The sequence below is a fragment of the Natrix helvetica genome, assembly GCF_964273705.1.
Source record: "Natrix helvetica genome assembly, chromosome: Z".
Classification (NCBI taxonomy): Eukaryota; Metazoa; Chordata; class Lepidosauria; order Squamata; family Natricidae; genus Natrix; species Natrix helvetica.
In genome coordinates this window covers 25,647,124-25,672,673 of record NC_138554.1, presented here as the reverse complement: position 1 = coordinate 25,672,673, position 25,550 = coordinate 25,647,124, and the positions used below count along the sequence as shown (strand labels likewise).

The following is a 25,550-nucleotide window of genomic DNA, read 5'->3' as shown; positions in this document are numbered from 1 at the left end:
CAGTGTTTAACCATCAGTGAACTGAAGCGCGAATGGTGTCTTTTTAATGTGAACACAAATAAAAGCCTTTTTTTTTAAAAAAAGAAAAAGAAGTAATTAATTGATGGCAAATAAGCTAATTCTTAGAAATGTTTTCATTGGGCAAACAGGAATTAGTGAGAAAATAGAGGGCGTTTGCAGGGAGGGCAAAAACGTCAGACCGCCCCAACAGTTCAAGAGAATCCTCAACTCTTTTGGAGTCTCAGATATGTTCAAAAGGGGCGGGGCTTCCATCATATCCACCATTTTGACACCGTTCTTCACTCCAGTGGATACCCCTCCCTGGCAGGGTTCCTACTACTTTGGAGTTACTCAGAAGTCATCAGTCAGAATTCAATTCCATCAACTCAATACTGCTTTCAATGGCTCTTGTACAAGATATGACATCTAAGGTCCAAAGACCATCATTCCATCGCACAGTTCGATCCTCCTCCAACTCATTGTAGTTTCAGAATCTTTATGTCTGGTGTAAGCCTTGTGGGTGCTGCTTTCACCAAATTGCTTCCTACCAGCCTCCACGAAAGGCCCCCATTATTCCCAGTTCACTTTAGTCTTTTATTTCTTTATCTGCTGGATTTCCATCCAGTCAGAAGTTTAAGATGACATGCACAGTTCTCCCTCTTCTTTCCCCTCACAACAACCTTGAGAATGGCTCAAAGTCACCCACTGAAGGGCTGAGGGTGGACTTGAAGCTGGATCTCTCTGCTCCTAATCCAGTGTCTAATGCTAGTTCTCTCTGGGTGGGGTGGGGCATCTTTCCAAACCAAGACTGAGTGTTGTGGCCCACCAGCAGCCAGCAGAACTGCCAGCAGATTCGGACAGTGAGGAGGTTGGGCAGGAACATGGGCCAGTCCTGGAGTCTGGGGAAGGTTCTGATGAGAGCTCTGTGTTGGAGGCAGAGAGGGGGCCAGAGCCGTAAGCCATTTATCAGCTGCCTTCAGAATCAGACATCAGTGAGGCAGACAAACATCTGGAGCCTGTTCTCAGTGTACACACGCGCAGATGCCAGATGAAGGCACAGCTAAAGAACAGGGGCCGACTCGGGAATAAGGCCACAGGTGGACAATGAATGGTCCCTCCCAGAGGAAATAAAAGAGGAGCGAAAGGGGAGTGGAGTTTGCAGGAGACAATTAGTTCGCTTAATTGGTTTGTGACTCTCCGAGACTCCTTGCCAGGTTTTGCAGATATCGGCCTGTCAGATCTCCAAGCCAGATAAGGTTTGTGACTGTACATCTTCCCTCGAAAGACTGTGCTGGATGTGAATGAGCAGAATTCACAGTCAATTAATAAAAGGGGTTTTTGTCGGGACAATGAGTTTGCTTCATGCTCTAGGGAAGCCTGGATCAGAACACTTAGCTTAGAACAGCCACCATTTATTTTGTCTTTATAGGGCCAAGGAATATTTTCTGCAGATAGAAATGAGGCTAGAAGCTGTTGCAAAATACTAGCATTTAATAAATCTTAATCCCAAAACTCATGTGGTACAGAAAGCTGGTATGTGCCAAGGGAAATATCCTGGAGCCATGTCAGACAAAGAGCCAATTGCTGTTGCCAATGGATCAAAGGTTGGGTGGTTTCCTCAAAATAAACTGACGGGAATTCCCAAGAAAGTGAAAGTGATCAGAATCGGGAAGCAAAATGCAAGATCCAACTGCATTCCTTTGGGTACTAAGGGGGAAGGTGCCCTTGAGAAGAACTGTGGTAGGGTTGGCCAGTAAAATGGGCAACTTTTTAGCCATCAGTGATTGGACAACATCCTGAATGGAACACCATGCAAAAGAGCATTGTGGTCTTCTCTAAGACACCCCTTAGTATAACTATAGTAGCTACAAAAGCATTGACTTGATGGCACAGGTCTTCCTTCCTTCCTTCCTTCCTTCCTTCCTTCCTTCCTTCCTTCCTTCCTTCCTTCCTCCCTCCCTCCCTCCCTCCCTCCCTTCCTTCGCAAGTCAGGGTGAAGCACACATCCAGACAGGGGAAACTGCAGGGAGAGGGTGGTAAAATAGTAAAGATGTCTGCTGTGATTGTGCATTAAAACGAAGTGGGCTTTGGTGTTGGGGTTGCGGCCTCCATCATGGTCTTTTTGACCCATCCCTTCTATGCCTGCCTGCTAGGAGGATTTGACGGACCTCCGGCCATATGCCAGATCAAGAGAAAGCTCCAGTGTCCCTGGACCTTACCAGAATTGTAAAGAGGAATGCTCCTTGACAGCAATTTCTCTTTGTGCATACACCAGCATTAAAAGGCACCCTTAAAAAAGTACAAGTGTGCACGCAGGCATGTACATGTAGTCCTCACCTTACAACAGTTCCTTCAGTGACCATTCCAAGTTACTGAAAAAAAATAACCTATGACCGTTTTTCACACTTGCAACCATTGCAGCATCCCCCATGGTCACGTAATCAAAATTCGGATGCTTGGCAGCTGTCTCATGTTTATGATGGTTGCAGTGTCCCAGGGTCATGTGATCCCCTTTTGTGACCTTCTAACAATCCAAGTTAATGGGGAAGCCAGGTTCACTTAACAGCCGTGTTACTAACTTAACAGTAGCAGCGATTCACTTAACGACTGTGGCAAGAAAGATCATAAAATGGGGCAAAACTCAATTAACAAATGTCTCACTTAGCAGCAGAGGCCATAAGTCAAGGACTACCTGTACTAGGCCAATTGTTTATATCAAGAAGCATACAGGTAGTCCTGTTGCGACCATGCTTGGGACTGGAATGTCTGATGCTAAATGAGGTTACTGTTAAGTAGGCCGTACCTTTACAATCTTTTTTGCTGTGGTTGTTAAGTGAATCACTGCAGTTGTCAAGTAAATCATGTGGTTGTTAAGTGAATCCGGCTTCCCCACTGTCTTTGCTTGTCAAAAGCCAACTGGGAAGATCACAAATGGCAATCACATGACCTCAGGATGCTACAAGGGTCATAAATACATGCAAATTGCCACGTGACCGAATTTTGATCCTGTGACCAGGGGGAGCTGCAGCAGTTGTAACTCTGAGGAGCGGTTGCAAGTCAGTTTTTTTCCATGTCGATGTCACTTAGAATGGTCACTAAAAGAATGGTCATAAACGTATGACCACAACGGAGCCCAAAATTTCTGTTGCTAAGCGAGACATTTGTTAAGTGGATTTTGCCTCATTTTATGACCTTTCTTGTCACAATTGTTAAACGAATCACTGTGGTGGGTAAAGTAGTAACACAGTTGTTAAGTGAATCTCCATTGAGTCTGCTTGTCAGAAGGTCACAAAAGGAGATCACATGACCCCGGGACATTGCAACAGTCATAAATATGAACCAGTTGCCAAGCATCTGAATTTTTGATCTTGTGACCATAGGAATGTTGCAAAGGTCTTAAGTGAGACCTTAAGCGAACAGTCATTAAATGAACTGTTATAAGTGGAGGACTACCTGTACTGTATTTGAGCTGTAATAAACCATTCCACCATTAGGTTGTAGCAAAGAGATACTCAAGATCTGAACTCTTGACAGCCATCTAGTGGCCGCAATTGTTTAGATAGGATCATCCTACTATTAGTATGTTTTGAAATTGCTTTTGCTTGTTAATGGAATTATTTTTGCAAAAGGAACACAGCATCTCTCATCTCTTGATTAAAGTAGCCCAGCCATGTAAAACCCAACTCTTTTAAAATCTCAGCAACAACTTAAAAAAAGAAATCGCCCTGCTTTAAAAGAGATCCATTCTTCACGCCACCTTTAAAGCAGCAACTCCTTTATTTTTCCTGTTAGTGTGGAATCCTGAAAGAAGAATTGAGCTGCTTTAATGAGGACAGAGAGGCACTGAGTAAATTCAAGATCTAAAGCAGGGCGCCTCCAACCTTGCGAACTTTAAGACTGGTGGACTTCGACTCCCACAATTCCCCAGCCAGCATGGCTGGCTGGAGAATTCTGGGAGTTGAAGTCTAAGTGTTTAAAGTTCTCAAGATCGGACTTACCCCTGGTTTAATGCATATCCTCTGCAGCATTTCTGAAGGCCACCGAGACTTGATGGCACCCAACCTGCTGTTTGTACTATTGATACAAGCATGCATACTCCAAGTTTTAAATGCATAGTTCTTGTGGTGAGGGTCAGAGCTAAGATGCTCCCCAAAGCAACAGGAAGGGAAATTATAGAGAACAAAATTCCAAGGTGAGGTTTTTGCTCCAATGATGAACGTGGTCAGAGGATGAGGTTTCACAAGGGATTGACAGCATCTACAGATCAGAGATCACACACCTGAAAAAAGGGGAAGAAAGTATGGGATGGGGAGAGAAAGATACGGGAAAGTTTAGGAAACTGTTCTGAACACCCATGCCCTAGTTTGCAAAGGTCTCTGCAACCTCGTATCACCCAGAAGAAAAACACTTTTCTAAAATTCTTCAGATTTAGGATTATTGTGCTAAATTGGACTAATGTAGCAAAACACGTTGGGAATCATAAGGACTGTTAGGATATAGGTAGTCCTCTACTTACGACCATAATTGAGCCCAATATTTTTGTTGCTGTGACAGTGGTTAAGTGATTTTTGCCCCATTTTATGACCATCTTGCTACATTTGTTAAGTGAACCATGGCAGTTGTTAAATTAGTAACAGGGTTGTTAAATGAATGTTGATTCCCCATGGATTTTGCTTGTCAGAAGATCGCAAAAGGTAATCCCATGATCCCAGGACATTGCAACCACCATAAATATGAATTAGTTGCCCAGCATCTAAATTTTGATCATGTAATCATCGGTATGCTGCAATGGTCATAAGTGTGGAAAATGGTCATGTCATTTTTTTCAGTGCTGTTGTTAACTTTGAACTGTCGGTAAATGAACTGTTGTAAGTTGAGGACTACCAGTAGTATGGAAAAATTCGGATAGGAATTTTAAGTGTCCTAAGCCAACCTATTTGGAGGACTCTGAATTTTGGAAGACTGGGATAGAACAATCTAAGATATGGTCACTCATGGCTTAGTGACTTTCTGGTGGGATTACTGCAATACTCTTTACATGGGGCTGCCCTTGGAGACCATTTGGAAACTACGACTGGTCCTGAAATGGCAGGTCACACTGTATTGGCCATCCCATGTTATACCACTGTTGAAGAGCTGCATGGGCTCCCAGAGGCTAAAATAGCAAGGTTGGAGCCCAAATATTGTAGAAATGAATGGGTGAGGTTGTTGGGTTGGTCAGCTGATTCTTCTTGATCCTTGGTTGCATTATTTTTATTGCTTGTGAGTTATGCATCACCAGGTGGGCGTCCATATACATTTTTGAACATATAGACAAACACCTGGGAGGGAAGAGGCCTTTTTCTAGTTGCAATCTCTGAATAGCAGTGATGGCCTTGGATTCGACTAGCCATCACTTCTATCATTTCACATAAATGTGCAAGCAACCCATCAACAAATATTCCTTGACTTATAACCCCAATTGGGACCAACATTTCTGCTGCCAATCAAGGCAGTTGTTAAGTGAGTCACGGCTTATTTTACAACCTCTTTTTGCCATGGTTATTAATTGAATCACTGCAGTTGCTAAGTGAATCACAGGGTCGTTAACTGAATCTGGCTTCTCCCATCGACTCTGGTTGTTGGGAATCGGCTAGGAAAGTCACAAATGGCAATCCCATGACTCCAGGATGCTGCAATAGTTGTAAGTGTGAGGATCAGATGTAAATAGCCTTCTTTGCTGCTGCTGTGACTTCAAATGGTCACTAAACAAATGACTGTAAGCTGAGGACTATTTGTAATTTCAACACATACATCCCCGAAGGAATTTCTCTCACCTTGCGTGCCTCAGGCTTGCCCTGCGACCGAGGTCTCAAATATTTTCTTGCGCCCTTCCATGCCACTCAGAGCATCGATATTCTTCCGCCAATCACCTACTTCCCGATTCTCCTGTTGGGGGGGGGGAGGAGGAGAGACCAAGGGCCAGGAAATCAGTGGAGTCCCAGGCTTTGTGGGAGGAGTAACGAGCTCAGAGCAGCTTACACAGTTCTCCTTTTTCATATTCTTCCACACATCAGCCCCATGTGATTGGTTGGGAGGCAGTGGCTGGTCCCCAGGTTCCTCATGGAGCTTCCAAAACTGAGAATGGACTACAATCTGGATTTCTATGCTCTTAATACATCACTGTGACCAGTCATGGTTTTCTCTTACCTTCGCTACCGGTTCGTAACCCGGGAGCGTGCGGACACACCTTCTGCGCATGTGCAGAGCGTCCGTGATGGCATCTGGGCGGGTTGGCAGAGCCTCCCACCGCTGCCGCTACCAGTTCATCCGAACCTGGGAGAACTGGCAGAATACCGCCTCTGACTGTGAGCCCTATTCCATAGAAGTCCTGCCCCCACCCCTTTGTTTCATGGGGTAAGTGAGTAAGTAAGACATAGGAAACTTTAATGAATGGAATTCCTTTCACAGCTAAGAGATGTTCTTACTGTTGAGAATGTTCCTCTTCTCCTGGAAAACCAATCTATAATACCCACAAATTTGGAAAGGTTACTTGTACCCATGATATAATTGGTTGTTCCTGAATTTTGCATCGTTCTGTAAAAAATTAGCACCCGCTCCTCTCCTAGAAGAATGAACTATTTTGGGAAATATTAAAAAAGTCAGAATATTATATTTTCTGGATGATTAAAAAAAACCCAACATGTTTTAAATACAGAAAGCAACTCCCTGCCCCCAGCAGATATTTGGTGCCCATTAAGAAAAACTGGCCCAGCCTATCTACAAGACAAAAGACCTCCAGCTCCAGGGTTTGGATTGCATCAGCAGTCCAAACTTCAACCAATCTTAGCTCAGACAAACATGACTCCTACAGGGCCCCTTGGGAGTCTGACAACAGCCAATAGAATACATGTCCTTGCACAGGAACAGGAAGCTCAAATGCAAAGCCCAAGAGAAGGTATAACCCCCCCCCCTCAACTCCATGTGGGGAACTGCAGCAAAACCACAAACATGTGCTTCTGTTGATCAATAAATGGACCCTCTTTCCAATTAGCCTCCAGCCTCCGTTTTGTCTCCAATACCTTTCTCCCAGATTGGACCTGGACTTGGATATTTCTTCCAACAATTCAGTTCTCTGGATGAGACCAGAGGGATTTCTGTTGTTATGAGAAATCTTTCCACGTTGTTTAAGCTGTGGTCTTGGTTGAATAAGTACTCAGACTGAGGAAAGGAGAAGCACTACTACATGCGTTCTTGAAATGCAGAGGTTTTTCAAAACTCAAAATCAGCCCAACTATTCCCCTTTCCCCACGTAGACTTTATACATGTTCCTTTATACCAGGCTTTTCCAACCTTGACGACTGTAAGGTGAATGGACTTCAACTTCCAGAATTCCCCAGCCAGCATGAGAATGGATGGGAAACTCTGGAAGTTGAAGTCCACATATCTTGAAATTTCTATGGTTGAGAAACCCTCCTTTATATCTTTACAAGTAATGTCCTAGGAAAAAAAAGTTTTGCAGAGCTGTCCTCCAGGAAGGAATAATAATAATAATAATAATAATAATAATAATAATAATAATAATAATAACAACAACAACAACAACAACAACAACAACAACAAATAAAAATAAAAAGAACATCTTTTACCTTAACAGTTCCTAGGTCCTTGGTTAGGATTCGAACTATTGAGCTACCAACCAGCCCCAAAGGCTGTGAATCTCACCAAAGGTTAACATAATAATAAACACCTTACAAAATGCGAATCGATACACGGAACATATTACCATTTATGGTGGACATGTGAGGAGGCTAAAAGTTTTTGGAAAAAGATCAAAAATTGGCTTTAATGGGGGTTAAAATAGAATGGAAACCTGAAATTTTTTTATTAGGAATAATGTCTGCGAAATACAAAAAGGAAATCCAGTATTTAATACTACATATAATTACGGCGGCAAGGATTGCCTTTGCCCAGATATGGAAAAACAAACTAACTCCAAGCGAAGATGAAATAATAAGAAAGGTTATGGATTGTGCTGAAATGGACAAACTAAAGAAATTCAGGGAAAAGAAGAATCAGAATTCTACCAGATATGGGATAAATGGTATAGGTGGATGGAGGAAAGAAACAAGAATCAATGAACGAATATAACAAAACTCAAAATAGTTATGAGTAAAATAAAAGAGTTTTGAATGGTGAAATCCAAATGAAATACAATAGAAGGGGAAATAATATAAGGTGAGCAGTATCGATTGATAATTGCTATTAGAAAGAACAGGAAACTCCTGTTTGTATTGCACTGTGTAAATGTGCTGTACATCTAAGTTTTGACGCTGGCAGAAAACTGTTTCAACTATTAGCACCAGTCACTGGTATTTGTAATCCATTTTTGAATGTTCAGTTGGCTGAGTTTCAATAATAATAATAACAACAACAACAATAACAACAACAACTGTGGAAGAAGAAAGACACAGCTTGAATGATTACATCCAGAAAAGTGAAGAACCAATGATTAAGGAAGTAAATAAAGGAGGCCTTTTGAAGACAACTAAGTTAAAAACTGAATATAAGAAAGAAGTAATTGAGAAGCAAGCTGAAGATTGGAAAAGCAAAGCTATGCATGGCCAATACTTGAAAAGTATTGAAGGCAAAGCTGACCAAAAACTAACTTGGAACTGTTTAAGATCAGGAGCACTGAAAAAAGAAACAGAAGGCTTTATTTTGACAGCTCAAGAACAAGCCTTAGCCACAAACTGCATGAAGGCAAAAATTCAACATGTTACTCCCAACAGCAAATGTCGCCTCTGTAATGAGAAAGATGAGACAGTCGACCACTTGATCAGCAGGTGCAGCAAAATTTCACAAACTGACTACCTACAATACCATGACCACGTTGCTAAGATTATTCACTGGAAATTGTGCCAAAAGTTTGGATTTGAGTACAGCAAAAACTACTGGGATCATCTGATTGAGAAGTTAGAGAATGAGAAAGTCAAGATATTGTGGGACTTCAGAATCCAGACTGACAGGCACTTGGCCTACAACACACCTGACATAAAAATAATTGAAAGAAAAAGGTATGGTTCATTGACATTGCAATACCTGGTAATGCACGAATTGAAGATAAACAGCAAGAAAAAAATATCAAAATACCGGGACTTACAAATTGAGTTTGAGCGACTGTGGAAAAAGAAATCGTGTGTTGTCCCGATTGTAATTGGAGCCCTTGGAGCAATACCTAAAGGACTACCTTGCTATTTGGAAATTCTAAATTTACCTGACTTGAACATTCTGACTCTACAAAAAACCACCCTACTTTGAACAACTTATATCCTCCGACGTTACCTTAACAGTTCCTAAGTTCTTGGTTAGGACTCGAGCTGTTGAACTACCAACCAGCTCGAAAGGCTGTGAATCTCACCAAAGATTAACATAATAATAATAATAATAATAATAATAATAATAATAATAATAATAATAATAATAATAATAATAATAGTAGTAGTAGTAGTAGTAGTAGTAGTAGTAGTAGTAGTAGTAGTAGTCATAATACATATGAAAAGGGCTTTTTGCATTGTTTTGGCTGCCATCTTGACTTTTTTGATCCCTTCCCTGTGAATTCTCCTGCAGGATTTGGAAGTAATGTAGAATTTTTTATGAAAACTAGGAATTGGAGAAAGGGCTCACTGGCCATCTAAATCAACTTTCTTCCTCCCAAGTGAACTTTAAGATCACTATTTATGGGTAACAAAAATAAAAGGTTGCTGCAATGGTGGTAAAATGTAGCCCAAGGTGCCAAGAACTAAATTTAAGACTTTGACACACGACGTCACTGATGGGAAATTTGTGCCTGGAAATTATTCACCAGCAATGAATGATCAGTCAGGCTGTAAGTAAATAAGCAGGCAAGTACTGTATGCAAGTTTGGGCAGTTCAGTCATCTCAGAACTTCAGCTACCCCACAATGATGCTACGCCAGGAATGGGGAATTTTCGGAGGCCATAAGGGGATGTAATGTCCCATTTATGATCTGCAGAGCCTCCACAGAAGAGGCTCGAGGGACAAAATATATCCAAAAGGACTAAATTTGTTCTTTTGGAGGTGCGTGAGAGTTTATCCACTAAAAAACAACAACAACCAAATCAACTTCAAAGTCTCTAGCTAACAAAGATTGCCCATTTTTTTCCTAAATGAAGGAAATGAATGACTCTGAAGCCACTATCTATGCACTCCCCCCCCCCCCTATGCCCCCATTCTTGGCTGCTGATTCTCCAGGGCTCACCTTCTCTGTGTCATCTTTCTTGACCTGTTTGAGGTTCGCCCTCAGATCCATAGAGACCTTATGCTTGGAGCCAAGCAAGGCCTGCATCATGGCGTCAGCTGAGAGGCGCACCCGGCGAAGAGCAGGGCGCTTAAATTTGCCTCGCAGGTCAAAAATCTTCTGGTTCAAATCTTGGATCTGGAATCAGAATGGACAACCTGTTAACAGGATTGAAATTTAGCAGCTAAATCCTTCATCTGAAATACACTTAGCACTTTTCCCCCATCTTATATGATCAGGACCCAGAAGTGATGCCCTGTAAAGACAATTGTGGCCCAGATCCCACCCAAGGCCCATGCTCAGAAGCTCACCTCGTTGACGCTCTTATTGACCCGGGCCTCCATGTCATAACGCTCCTCGTCAATTTTGTCGATTTGCGCATGGAACTGCCGACATACCTCCTATAGTGAACAAGGCAGTATAAGACAAATCAAACATCAGATCCAAGACTAATAAAGAGCAAAGTGTTCCTGAACAAGTGCAAAGTGCACTTCCAAGGCGATTGAGAGATGAGACACAGTACCCATTTAGACATTAACCACTTGAAACAGAAGAGTGAAACTGGAGAAAGAAAAAGACAACAATTTTGAAACAATCCAATATCTCCAAATATGCTGGAGATTTAATTTATATTAATACCCACAGCTATACATTTTTCCAGGGGTAAAATCTATTCTGTGCATGCGCAGAGTGTCAAAAAACGGACATGACGACGTCTGGGCAGTTGGGTGGAACCTGCTACTGGGCGCAACTGAAAGGTAAGTAGAACAGCGGGGGGGGGAAATCAGCTGTACCATGCAATTTAGATTAGTTAGAAATCCTGCTTCTATCTTATATAAATTGCGCGTCACAGCTGATCACCAGAGGTTCTGGTTTGGCCAAACCGCTAGCATTCTTTTTTACTACCAGTTTGGGCGAACCAGTAGCTTTCTGTTCGGGCAAGCCAGTCTGAACTGGTAGCATTTCACCCCTGCATTTTTCTGAAAGCTAAGACGTCTCTTAGAATAGTCTTCCCCAATCAGCTGCCCTACCAGTTGTGTTGTCCTACAAATCTCATGTCTAGTTCATATACTTAGAGTGCAACTGTTTGAAGAAAGCTAATTTGGAACGTAGGCTTACATGAGGATTTTAATTGGGGGGGCTTCTTCTAAAGTAATGTTGCCCCTCAAGGTAAATGGAATGTGGATCATATTCACATAGTGATGGGATGTCCAACTCTTGCTTTGGAGCTGCTGGCGCAAAGCAAGTTGTACAGCAAATGCAGAATGCTGTCCTCAAGGAGCTTATCACCCTCCTTAACAAAAGCCAACTATCTTAGATAGTTTATCCTGAAGATCAAAGATACACCTTAGAGTTTTCCTTTCATCTGGCATCTGTCTTTATCTTCCTTCAAACTAGGGGTTTTTCACGGGAAGTTCAAAACATCTGGAAAGCAGCCAGTCAGAGAAGGCTGACTTCACTAAACCCAAGAAGCAGATCTTCTCCAGCTTGGCCTGCTTTCTCCTACCTTCATTTTCCCCACTTCTATGCTGACCTGCAATTCCGTGAGGCTGAGTCCTGCCACTTCTAAAGGGATGCAGCGGTCGGAGAGAAACCGCTCTTTGTCCTGGGAGCGTTCTTCTTCTTCCTTTTCCATTTCTCTCTTAGCCACTTGGAGCATCATTGACTGGGTGAAAAGACAGAGTTTTGGGTCAATAGGCTGGGCTTACATCTTGCTTGTGTTCCTTCAACCTGATGAATATACCATGGCTCAAGCTAGCTTTTCCCTTCCAAGGGACTCACTCTGCAGATGTATGGATGGACCCTGAGAATGGTGGTTATATTAATCCAAGAATTCTGGCAGTTGAATCACACATCCAGAGGGCATTCAGGTTGGGCATGTCCAGTTTGTCAAATGTTCCTTCCTAACAGGTATTTGCACCAAGTATGTGTGTGTGTGGTTGTGATTGTGTAGGTGTTCTCTTCTCTTGGAATCTGATCTACCATGCGTCTTTTCCACCAAGTTCTATACACTACATGTAGTCCTCATCTTACAATTGAGTCCCCAAACCTCTGTTGCTAAGCAAGCCAGTTGTTATGTGAGTTTTGGCCCAATTTTATGACCTTTGTTAAGTGAATCACTGCGGTTAAGTTAGTAACATGGTTGTTAAGTGAACCTGGCTTCCCCATTGGCTTTGCTTGTCAGAAGGTCGCAACTCTCAAAGATACACGCCATTGCCAAGCGTCCAAAGTTTGATCATGTGACCCCAGAGATGCTGCAAAAACCATAAGAGTGAACAAGAGTCATAAAGTCACTTTTTTTTCAGTGGCTTTGTAATTTCAAATGATCATTAAATGAATGTTTGTAAATCAAGGACTACATGTACTATATTTTGCCTTCCAATCTCCTGGAAACTTGCCAAATGTGCCCCCAGAAGTGTTTACCACCTTGTGTTCTTTTCTAAGCGTTCCAACACCCAGAGGTTCATTGTTTCCACATTACCTTGAGTTGCAATTTCCGAGAAGCTGATATCTTGCTTTTTATCTGTGGTGGAACAAAAGAAGAGAGATTAAGAGGCATATTTCACACTCCGGAAGGTTGGTGCTCAGGGGAACTTCGTAAATTTACAGTGATAACTGCTTATCCTGTTCACAAGATGGGGAGCAGTTTAATAGATAAGGAGAGAAACAGAATCAACTGATTTGGTTAAGTCTGGTTAGCCCAGATGAAGTGACAAATTTCTAAAGGAAGAACTGCAGTCACTTAGAGGAAAAAGAGATAGGAAAAAATAGAATCTGCTTGTCCAGTGGGTTTAATTTCATTCTAAATGAATAATAGATGGGATCAATCTAAATCAAGTGTGTATAAGTATAATCTTTATTGTCATTTACTTAAATACAACAAAATTGGTTAATACAATGTCCAACCTAGGAAACTTTAAGGCCTGTAGACTTCAACTCCCAGAATTCCCCAGACAGCGTGACTGGGGAATTTTGGGAGTTGAAGTCCACAAACCTTAACGTTTCCAAGGTCGGATACTCCTGGTCTAGATTAACTGACACCTAGAGACTGTTGGAATTCATTGTTGGAATGTATTTCTATGTAATAATTACAGTACTATTCAACCAGTAGATTGCATTATTTACAAGTTTGGATCTATACTCTATGCTCTTTTGTTTTGAGTAGAGTTTCCTGTTTCCTGTTACAGTTACATAGTTGACCAGTAAAGCACATGGTGACTGTACTTTTTATTTGCTCTGTGTGGTGCTTTATATAAACTGAATTTCTAACAGAGACCATTTGAAAAAGATCACATAGCCTCCATGTTTTTGAAAGACCTGAACAGATTTTAAGGAACAGAAACATCCTGAAATGAGAAGGAAATTTGAGATGCTAAGGACGAAGACTGGACACCCAATTTTGTGCTCCTGTGACAGAAAATGCACAAAGGTGAGTGTCGATCTGAGATAGAGCAGACCAATGTGTTCAACTTCTAAATTGCACTTTAAGCATACACTGGGAGAGACATGCAAATTTATCCTGACTTCACCTTGGTGTATTGTTTTCATGCATGATGATAAATTTACATTGCTCTCCAAAAAGACACACATATACACACAGGGTGCTGCATTGTTGCCATTTCTGCATTTCTTCTCCCTTTATGTTCTCCTTTGATTTTCTGAGCCCCTCATTCTTAATCTTGCCTTTCTGCAATGTATTTCTGCATTTTTATTTTTTTGATTCAACTGGAAAGGTGACTGGCACTTACCTTGTCATGCGGCTCAATGGCGTAGGCCCGGTAATTGGCAGATGATTTTCGGCGTAGGGGAGGCACTGTTGCAGGAGGAGGGGCAGGTTTGGGAGCCATTGGTGCCTTTTTTGTCTCCACAATAGTCTCCTGTGCTTCCTCCTCTATGTATTCCTCCTCTTCTTCTTCTTCATACTACAGATTTAAATACTATATTATTTCCAAAATGCTTCCTGCAGCCACATTTAGGATATATAAAGGCCAGCTGCTCTGACTCACAAATTCCAGATTTTGAGAGAGGATATTTATGTAAGTGAGGGAAATGGTACAAACCGTCTCCTGTTCATTTAAGTACTTTGTATTTTAATTGATGACTTTCACTGTCCTATAGCTAGTTTTCAACTTATGACCACAATTGGGAACAGATTGCTAAGCAAGGGGGTTGTTAAATGAGTCATGCCTGTTTTTATAACCTTTTTTTGGGACACAGTTTTAAAGTGAATTACTGCAGTTGTTAAATGAATCATACAGTTGTTAAGCAAATCCAGCTTGACTTTGCTTGTTGGACGCCAGCTGGGAAGGTTGCAAATGATAATCACATGACTCTGGGACATTGCAACTGTCATAAATAGATACCAGTTGCCAAGTACTTTAATTTTTGATTACTTGATTGTGGGTAGCTGCAACTATTATACGCTTGAAGAACAATTGTCAATCACTTTTTTCAGTGCCATTATAAATTTGAATGAACAAGTGTTTTGAACTAAACAAATGGTTGCAAGTTGAGGACTACCAATATTTTCCTGACAAATCCTTTTACTTATAAATGCCATGTGAAAAATAATGCAAATTAAAAATGGGAAAGTCAGAAATGCTACTAACAATAATGCACTTTATTTTCTCAACCTCTGCATAGACTGATTTTTGCCACTAGATGGCGCTTGAGTGAGCGGAATTTGAATTTTGGATTCATTATGGAAGATGATATTCCAGGTAGTCCTCGACTTACGACCACAATCGAGCCCAAAATTTATGTTGTTCAGGGAGAATTTGTTAAGTGAGTTTTGTCCCCATTTCACAACATTTCTTGCCACAGTTGTTAAGTGAATCACTGCATTTAATAATTTAGTAACTTGGTTGTTAAATGATTCTGGCTTCCCCCTTGACTTTGCCTGTCAGAAGGTTGCAAAAAGCAACCACATGATTCTGGGACGCTGCCTCCGTCATAAGTATGAACCAGTGGTCAAGTATCAGGATTTCGATCACACCACCATGGGGATGCTACAAAGATTGCAACGGTCATAAGTCACTTTTTTCAGTGCTGTTGTAACTTTGAATGGTCACTAAACTTTGAATGGTCACTAAATGAAGCATTGTTAGTCGATGACTACCTGTATTTCAGTATTTTTCTTGGTTTTCCAGATTCATGATTCCTCAAAATGGCTTCTACATTTTTTGCTGTGATTTCATCAGGATAGGCATATAGATGGAGAAAAAGGTGCTTTTGGATGCAGTGTGAATTTCTCTTGGTGTCATGTCTCCGTAGGCCTAAAATGAGGCATTCTACCTGGCCCCATTAACGCTTTCTGTATCAGTTGCTCTACTACAGCAATGTTTTTCAACCTTGGCCACTTTAAGCTGCGTGGACTTCAACTCCCAGAATTCCCAGCCAGCATGGTTTACCGCTAATAGCGGCCACGCTAGCTGGGAAGATGGTAATTGAAGATCAGCCTAATGACAACCCAGAAATTCAGATAGTGTCCCTTTTTATGTATGTTGTCTGTAAAGGGCAGGAACTAAATTGCACAGGCCCAACCAACCACCATCATGATTATTTTGAGGTATCTGTGGACATCCCTGACTAGATATCAAATAGGAAAGGCAGGGGAGGGGGGGGGGATTTAAGAGTGTTTGAACAGGGATGATTTCTTTTAAGAAATGAAATTTTAAATATGCCAATAGAAAAGTCTGTGCAAATTGCCATGTATGAAGATGGTTTATTTATTTTTTTCCATGAAGGAACAGGCACTATTTATAGATTTTAATCTGAAGTGACGCTGGTGACATTTTGCAAAGCTTATCTTAAATTATTTTTTAAGGAGCTAATATCTGTCTAGACCCGGCAAAGAAGCTTTTGCCAAGTTTATCCTAAGTGTTGAAAGAAAGAGCCTCGTGGCAAGATTCAAAAACCTGATGTAGGACACAATTATTTATGTATTTATTTATGTATTTTTATTTTTTTATTTGTTATTACTTTATAGGTAATTCAAAAGAAACAACTCTCCCTTCTCCTTTTTTTTTCACTACAAGAACAACCCAGTGAGTTGGACTGAGAGACAGTGACTGGCCAAAAGTCACCTTGGGACTAGAACTCACTGTCTCCTGATGATTGGCCCAAAGTCACCCAGCTAGCTTTCATGCTTAAGGCGGGACTAGAATTCACAGTCTCCTGGTGATTGGCCCAAAGTCATCCAGCTGGTTTTCATGCTTAAGGCGGGACTAGAACTCACAGTCTCCTGATGATTGGCCCAAAGTCACCCAGCTGGCTTTCATGCTTAAGGCGGGACTAGAATTCTCAGTCTCCTGGTGATTGGCCCAAAGTCATCCAGCTGGTTTTCATGTTTAAGGCGGGACTAGAATTCGCAGTCTCCTGGTGATTGGCCTAAAGTCACCGAGCTGGCTTTCATGCTTAAGGCAGGATTAGAAGTCTCGGTGATTGGTCCAAAGTCACCCAGCCAACTTTCATGCTTAAGGTGGGACTAGAATTCAGTCTTCTGGCTCCTAACCTAATGTAAATAACAATAGCAGCGTTAGAAGGGATCTTGAAGGTCTTCGTCCAAATCCCTGCTCAGATAGGAAACCTAACATTTTAACCATTGGACAAATGGTTGTCCAATGTCTTCTTAAAAATCTCCAGTGTTGGAGCACCCACCATTTCTAGAGGCAAGTTGTTGCACTAATTATTTGTTCTAAATGTCAGAAAATTTCTCCTTAGTTCTAGATTGCTTGTCACCATCCATTGTTTCTTAACCACTAGACCAAACTGGCTTTACACATTGCTTTTCAGAAAGCATGTAAGTGTGAAAGTGTAGGCATTTACTTGCCTGCAATGACCGAACTACTCCAGTACAGTAAAATTTCCCTGAATAATTTACCTTCTACTCAACTCATATGAAGTGAACCCCTTGACAGTTTCTCCCAATTTATTAAAGGCTCTTGAGAGAAGAGAGAAGGATCCCCTTATCAAATAAACTGTCCTTTATCAGTTTTGGTGAAATTGCTTCATTTGTACTTACAGTGATCTCTTCCCTGTGAAAAAATGGAAAGATACAAATCAGACTGAATAATTCTTTGTTTTGTGTGATTGCTCCCACATCCCCCATGAGCCTAAGCTGCTTCCTAGCTTTCCTCCTGCTATCAGCATTTTAGTAGTATTATTTTTAATCTAAGGAGTGAGTCTTGTCTGCCAGCTCAAAGAACAGCACTCTCCTCCTGGGGATTTTAAACCCATGTCTTGCTCACTAATCTCCTCCAGGATGCATCCCGTACCCCCTCCCCTCTGGTACATATTGTATGATAACTCGCACTAACATGCTTTTTAAAAGACAAAACTACTCACTCTTCTGCCATCTTGTGAAAGCAACTTTCAGATACACTGGAATGAGAGAAGGGGAGAGAACAAGAAAAATATATTATTCATAACTCTGTTTCTGTCATCTCCATCATCTTGAATACAGAAGCATATATGTACACACGGTAATATATAATAATTTGCAAATACAATATCTATCCTATGAGGAACTATTTTGGTGTAGTGGTTAAAACATCAGGCTAGAAATGGGAAGTCCAGGAGTTCTTGCTCTGTCTTAGCTACAATGCCAGTTGGGTGATCTTAGGCCAGTTACTTTGTCTCAACCCTAAGAAAAAGGCAATGGCAAACTATTGGAAAAAAATAGTGGAGAAAATGGCAGAGAATTTTTTCGGGCAGTTTCCAAGAGTCAGACATGATTAAAGAAGAAAAAAAATCTATCCTGTTTCTAGGTCTCTATCTTTTATTCTGTTTTTCTTTCTTTCTTTCTTTCTTTCTTTCTTTCTTTCTTTCTTTCTTTCTTTCTTTCTTTCTTTCTTTCTTCTTTCTTTTTCTTTCTTTCTCTTCCTCCCTCCCTCCCCTTCCTTTCCTTTCTTCTCTCTCTCTCATCTGTCTATAGTCCTCGACTTACAACACTTCATTTAGTGACCGTTTGAAGTTACAACCACTGAAAAAAAATGACATGACTGTTTTTCATGTGTATGACCATTGTAGCATCCCAATGGTCATGTGACTTGGTTGCTTGGCAGTTGACTCATATTCATGACGGTTCCAATGTCATGTGATCCCTTTTTGCAAACTTCTGACAAGCAAAGTCAATGGGGAAGCCAGATTCACTTAACGGCTGTATTACTAACTTAGCAGTTGCAGTGATTCACTTAACAACTATGGCAAGAAAGGTCATAAAATGGGTCAAAACTCGCTTAACAAATGCCTCACTTAGCAACAGAAATTTTGGGCTCTATTATGGTTGTAAGTTGAGTTGACTACCTACACTTTTCTGTTAGAGACCAAAAGCTTCTTTCTAATAATAGCACTTTGCAAAGCACCAAAGGCACTAGTCATGCTTATCCTTTGTGACTCTCCTTGGATGTCCAGGCAACCTCAGAAATGTTTGCCCTTTGTGGGTAGGTGCACCTGTCAGTATGTCTGTGTAGCAGAGAAGAAAGCAGCATTTAAAACAAGTTGTGGCAGGTTTTAAGGCCTAAAACCTCTATCCTTTTGATGTCATTTCAGGCCATTAGGATCATAATCCTGAATATCACGCCTGTAACTGCCAATTGGTAGACAGGATTGGGAAGGCAATCCACTTTTGACATTTTGCACTGCTTCTGCAGGTCTATGGTATATGAAATACAGATCTATTTGAAGTAATTTATCTTGCTGTTTTACCTCCCCTTCCTCTTTCATCCTCCAAAAGACTAGTTGAGCGGCTGCAGCTTACATAAGAACAGATGGGAACATTATCCTTTAAGTCTTTTGTTATAACTGTCCAAAGCAAGCTTCTTCAATGTATTTTGGTGTGAGTCTCTACAGTATATGTGTGCATGCAGACATGGGCACCCTGGTTGCATTGTTATATACCCATGGTGCATAACACCCAGGGTGCATAACACCCAGAAGTAAGCAAACCAAATTTTAGCTTATGGTGACATATAAATTCAGCCACGAAATAATCTTACATCAGCAGGAATCTCTTCACCTGTCTAGCTCAGAGGGTTGTTTTGCATAGGTTGGAGTGATGATTTTATGTGATTATATATGAATAAATAGATGTTTAAATTGAAATGGCCCCTGGCCAATTTAAAGAATTGTTCATGCCATAAACACATTACAAAAATTTACAAGTTCATCACCATTGGGCCATATTTCCTGCATGTCTGCTAAAAATGTTTTAAGGCGGGGTCTCCAAACTTGGCAACTTTAAGACTTGTGGACTTCAACTCCCAGAATCCCCAGACAGACAGCTAATTTTGTAGCATGTTTATGGTTATGTACAACTTTTAAATACTGAACAGCTCAGACAGAAAGAAGAAACAAATGCATACTAAATAATCAATAGCAATATTTTTGTGAGAGATTACCAGAGGCCACTTAAATTTAAACAATTATTTATTCATGTATAATCACATAAGATCATCCCTTCAACCTATGTAAAACAACCCTGTGAGGTATGCTGGTGGAGATTCCTGCTGATGTAAGATTATCTTGTGGCTGAATTCATGTATCACCTTAAGCTAAAATTTGGTTTGTTTACTCCCTGGTGAGCTTGGCTGGCTGGTTGGGGAATTCTGGGAGTTGAAGTCCACAAGTCTTAAAGATGACATGTTTGGAAACCTCTGTTTTAAGGGGACAGTTACTGTGTGGTGAGAATTGATTTATGCTGGCCTATACTTATTATAAAGGGACATGTGGCTAAGACACTGAGCTTGTCGATCAGAAGGTTGGCAGTTCAGAGGTTCAAATTCCTGGCGCTGTGTAATGCAGTGAGCTCCCGTTACTTGTACCAGCTTCTGCCAATCTAGCCGTTCGAAAGCATGTAAAAATGCAAATAGAAAAATAGGAACCACCTTTGGTGGGAAGGTAACAGCCTTCCATGCGCCTTCGGCATTTAGTCAGGGCAGCCACATGACCACGGAGGCGTCTTCGGACAGCGCTGCCTCTTCGGCATTGAAACGGAGATGAGCACCGCTCCCCAGAGTTGGGAACGACTGGCACATATGTGTGAGGGGAACCTTTATTTTTAACTTATTGTGGCCTGGAACTTTAAAAGAACACCGGATCACTGCACATCATCACACAAAAGAGCAAGGGCAAAGTTGCTCTGGCTGTAATCAAGAGATTACAACTCTCTTGAAAACCTCTTGTTGTTGCTTTCTAAGTTCAGATGTTGCTTCTCACTCGGGCCCACCAGCAGCCGAGCAGTGGCCTCTCTGGAAACTCGCATTTGCCCAAACCTTGTACGAGGCATTCTGTTATCACTTGAGTAATTTGGGCTGCTAAATTTGTGCCATCTTATCGCTTCAAAAATGGGGCCAGGGCCATTCCACAGGGAAGAGGCAGTGAGCTTTGCAGGCAAAGCACGTGCTCCAAAACCAACAGCAGATGGAAGTCTGCTTGTTCGCTCAACTTGATATGGCATATGTGCGTGAGTGCAGCCGCACAACCATTTTTACAGAACACTAGATTGAAGCTAAACTCCTAACTCTGATTATTTTAAAGCAAGGCTTTTAAAATAAGATGTTTTCTTCCTCTCTCTCGCTATCTCAAAGATGATAGTTGGAAGGTGGGCAGAGGGAAGAGCTATGGGCAGAAATCCAGCGGAAAGCAAAAATACAGCGGCTGCGTGTTCAGCCCTCCCCTTTCTTGGGAGGCCTTTATTCTTAGCGTGAGGTGTGAAACGAATCCTTCAGCACTCTTGCAAGAGACATCTGCTGTGAGACTCAGAAATAAAGCTGGAGGGGGCCTGCCCAGCGCTGCTAAGCTCTCTCAAAGCTTTGTTATCTCTCCCTCTCTCTCTCTTATTCTCTGGCTGATGAAAAGAACAGCATTGCCAATGCTTGTTTGGGCTGAGTCAGTTTGATTCAATGGTTTAGGAGTGGGGGAACCAGAGTCCTACTCCTATTTTAGGTATAGAAACCAGCTGGCTGGTTACTCTCTCTCTCTCTCAACCCTAGAAAGAAGGCAACAGCAAGACACCCCTCTTGCCAAGGAAATTCATGGACTTGTCAGTGGGCAGGCAGCTCTCACAAGAGTTTATTTAGTGACCGTTTGAAGTTACAATGGCGCTGAAAAAAAAAGGTTGTATGACCGCACTTATTGACTGACCACTGCAGCATCTTCACAGTCACATGGTCAAACTTCGGATGCTTGGCAACCAAATTTCATATTTATGACAGTTGCAATGTGCCGGGATCACATGATCCCCTTTTGCAACCTTCTGTCAAGCTAAAGCCAACAGGGGGAGCCAGATTCATTTAACAGTTGAGTTGCTAACTTAATAGTGGAAATGATTCACTCAACAACTGCGGCCAAAAAAATTGTAAAAAATATTGCACTCACTTAGCAAATGTCTCACTCAGCAACATAAATGTGGGGCTCAATAATGGTCGTAAGCCAAGGACTACCTTTACTTGCCAGGATGAAGGCTTACTTAAAACAAAAACAGGTCTACTTAATTTCAGCCAGTGGGGCCAAGGCTAGATCGGAGATTGCTTGAGACCAAGGTTTGCTAGTCTCCTCTTTCCAAGGCACTGGTTCCCAGTAAGATGTGACCTCTGACCCCTTGTGCTGGGGTCATGCCAGATTGCTCTGGCCTTGGCATCTGTCTAATTCCAATCCCCTGGTGATGATCAGGGAACCCTCCTGCTGTATACTCCAAGAGAGCTTTTGTGTGTGTGGACAGACTGATCAAAAATGATGAGCCTTCCCCATAGTAATATTCCTCATTGGCTAGAAAAGGGTCTCAGTGTGGCTGGTTAATAAGGGAACAAGGTAATATCCATCGATATAGAAGGCAGGAGGAACAAAGAAGCAGCAATTAAAGGACAGCAGCAACAAAAATGTCCTCACAGCCTTTAAAATCCAGGATTAAGAGTTGAAATTAAATTGTCATTCTACTCTAATAGGGTTAACTCTGTTAGAGTGGGGTGAGAGGGGCATTAGGAACCCGTGTATTGCATTAATTTTAAATATTCTGTCCACATACAGAGGAGCAAGGTGGTGGTGGGAGAAGCCCCTCCCCTTGCATGCTTTATGAAGGCTGCTCTGATCTTCCCATAGACCAAGGGCAAAGCATAACGATGTAACAAATTGCAGTACTGCTTGTTTGCTCATTATCTATTTTCCAACCAAAGACAGGGATAAATTATGCCACTGAAAAATCCCCCTCCACTCCCCCAAAGTAACAGAATGGTCCCTTTGATTTACCTGGATAACGGGCAGCCACCAAGGGATCAGTCTCCTGGTGATGTGTGGATACCAAAGTGGCTGGGGGCTTTTTATAAAGAGAGCTGTTGAGCATCAGCTAAGCCTTTTTAGGGAAGAAGGAGAGAGGAATGCATTCCTCTGATAAGTATGGCCCTGATATGCCTAAGAGAAGGATGGAAAAGTGGGCCAGGGGTGGGTGGGGGGCGGAACTGGCTTAGGTTGACAGAGGCCGAGTAGAAAGGCTGGTGTTGGTTAACTGCTGTTCCTTTAATTCCAACTCTTCCCTGCATCCCATCTAAAGCAAGGGGATCTCTAGTTCATTTAATTGATAAATCAAAGTTACAACAGCACTGAAGAAAGGGACTTATGACCATTTTTCACCCTTATGATTGTTGCATCATCCCTTTGGTCACGTGATCAAAATTTGGATGCTTTGCAATTGGTTCATATTTAAGATATCGGAAGTGCCCCGGAGTCACCTGATCATTTTTTGGCGATCCTCGGCCAAGCAAAGTCAATGGAGAAGGCACCAAGTGTTACTATCTTAACAATGGCAGTGATTTCCTTAACAATAGCGGCAAGAAAAGTGTGGTTAAATGGGGCAACACTCACTTGACAAATGTTTCATTTACCAACCCAAATTTTGGGCTCAATTGTGGTCGTCTGTCGAGGGTCACCTGTTCATTCAAACTCTTGTTCCAAGTTCACCCATGACTTGCAGAAACAATTGGGTGAAGTAAGTTCAAGTCCAAAACATAATCTTATAAACCTGTTTGTGAAAATGCTCTACACTTTGGCCAGCCACAATTGTAGCCCCAAAGGTGCTTTTTCAAGAGGCAACTGGACTTTGTAGTTTTTCTTTGAAGACGATTCACTTCTCATCCAAGAAGCTTCTTCAGCTCTGTAGTCCCTTGTGTTACTCATGGCCACTGTGTGCCAAAGACACTAGTGTCTTGGCACTTCAGTTACAAGAGGTTCATATACGTGTGGTGACCAACTCTGTCAGCTTAGATCAACCATTCTCAGCTTCTCCTCTGGATGTGCCAAGGCCAGCAAGTCCAGTAAGATTCCCATCTTATCTGGGAATTTTAGGAGTTGTAGTCAGGGATATCTGCAGGGAGGAAGGCATTAACCAAGATGCTGGCCACAAACATGAAATTTTAGTCCTGTCTCTTTGATTGTGGCTGCCACCTTGGATTTTTTTTTTTTTTGTCTCCCTCTTGTTGTACCTTGGCTGTAACCTTAACCCTCCTGGAGCATTCAAGGCCCCTTACCTGAATATAAGCTATTAAAAAACTTCATTTAGTGACTGTTTGAAGTTAAAATGGCACTGACAAGTGACTTATGACTGTCACTGGGTTAATTGTTTGCTAGCTGAACTGAAGAGTTACTGCACAGGTCATAGGCCTTATCAGCAATCATTTACTGCGCATGCTTCTTAACACGTTTCTTAATACATCACACATTCCAGAGACTTCTGTACTTTTGTTCTTCTGTTCGTCTGCCAAGAAGGTGGGCGACAATTGCTCTTGCCAAAATGTAACAATTAGATAGATTTGCTTTCATTTTATTTTCATATTAAATTTTGTTTTTAATTAGAACATGTTATCAGGTCTTTTTTTTCTGAAGATATGCTGTTTAGGAAAGCCAACGGTCTACACCTCATTAGCTCAGGGTGAAATTTCCCTTGACAATGACCATTTTTTATACTTGCAGCATCCCCATGGGCATGCAATCAAAATTCAGATGCCTGGCAACTGACTTATATTTATGACATGTCTTGGGGGTCATCTGATCACCTTTTGCAACCCCTTCTGACAAAGCAAATTCAGTGGGATAAATCAGATTCACTTAAGAACGATGTGATTAACTTAATAGCTGCAGTGGTGGTCAATTGTGGTCGTAAGTCGAGAGCTAACTGTACAATGCTGGAATTAAGGCTGGTGACTTTCAGAGTACCTGAAAAGGAGGTTGAGTAGATTCACAATCTGGTTTAGCAGCTGCTGCTCTGCAGCGTCTGATTCTGCTACCTTGGGAACTGGCACTGCATTTGTCTGCTTTAAAAAGTAACACGCTACGATGGAAAAAGAGCATTTAATTCCTAGAGTTGATGTTTTGGGGTTTTTTTTTGTCTAGAATGGATCTGCTATTGGATAGGCTGATGTTCCAATCTCCCCAAAGCTTTCTAAGCCAAATTAACTGCCAGTCCAAATTATCTGTTGGGATTATTGAGAAGGAAAAACTTCAGAAGCCACACAGCTTGTTCTGAGCCACTTGGGTGAAACAGCAAGACAAAGATGTAATTAACAACAGGGCAGGGAAAGTGATTCTCGCTCACAGTTTGCTTCTGCATCACCACAACACAGCTCTTAATATTCATTTATTTGGAGGTGCAGTTCTTAAAAGACTGCAGTCAGTCCAGAATATTCTTGATATTTTACCTAGTAAGCAAGATACCAACAGACGTTAAGAGTAGCAGTTCAGAAAGGTTCCTGATTTCAAGGAATCCTCTCCTGTTCTCAACAGCCTGCCAGATTCTAGAGAAGGTTTACAAAGTATTAGGTTAAACGATGTTCTGCTGAGGCTGATGAGCCTCATTGTCCTCCTCTGTGAAATGGACATGCAACCAACAGCTTTAACCTGCAAAGAGGTAGAGGGATTAGATCTTCAGGGCTGCCACACTTAGTGCTGTGGGAAAGTGGGAGGGGGACTTGTATGGAGTTGGTGGAGGTACTTAGCCATAACAACATTATTTTCTCTGAGAGTGAAGGACGTTCAGCCTGCACTTGGGAGGCATCTCCAGTTGGGATGGTGGATTGATTGGACCATGTGATGCCTGCCTCGGAGTCTTCTCTGGTTGGGGATTTTTCTTGAAACCCTGACACATATTTTCTTAAAAATACAAGCTAAATAATTTCATCCATAGCCTTCTTCCTAGTTAATCTATTCATTCACCTTTCAGGATTTTATTCTTGCCTGGATTAAGTTTCAGTTTATTGATACT

The 25,550-nt window shown here is 41.6% G+C and overlaps 1 protein-coding gene across 1 annotated transcript; it reads right to left on the bottom strand.

The window, feature by feature from the left end:
* Nucleotides 1-1,473: 1,473 nt before the first annotated feature.
* TNNI3 (troponin I3, cardiac type) lies at nucleotides 1,474-17,331 on the bottom strand. The gene is made up of 8 exons (XM_081970809.1): nucleotides 17,325-17,331; nucleotides 14,050-14,223; nucleotides 12,783-12,824; nucleotides 11,835-11,966; nucleotides 10,612-10,701; nucleotides 10,262-10,438; nucleotides 5,817-5,928; nucleotides 1,474-4,279 (listed from the first exon to the last, which is right to left on the bottom strand). The coding sequence occupies exons 2-7, from the start codon at nucleotides 14,146-14,148 to the stop codon at nucleotides 5,827-5,829; spliced, it is 642 nt and encodes a 213-aa protein (XP_081826935.1). The 5' UTR covers nucleotides 14,149-14,223; nucleotides 17,325-17,331; the 3' UTR covers nucleotides 1,474-4,279; nucleotides 5,817-5,826.
* Nucleotides 17,332-25,550: the final 8,219 nt, after the last annotated feature.

What these genes read in the sequence shown, in the direction of transcription:
- TNNI3 (XM_081970809.1), bottom strand. Translation starts at nt 14,148, where the DNA reads ATGGCTCCCAAACCTGCCCCTCCTCCTGCAACAGTGCCTCCCCTACGC. An exon ending in TCAGCCTCACGGAATTGCAG is followed by an intron (nt 10,702 to 11,834) that starts GTCAGCATAGAA and finishes TGTTCACTATAG; the next exon opens with GAGGTATGTCGGCAGTTCCA. An exon ending in AGAAAGATGACACAGAGAAG is followed by an intron (nt 5,929 to 10,261) that starts GTGAGCCCTGGA and finishes CCCCCCCAACAG; the next exon opens with GAGAATCGGGAAGTAGGTGA.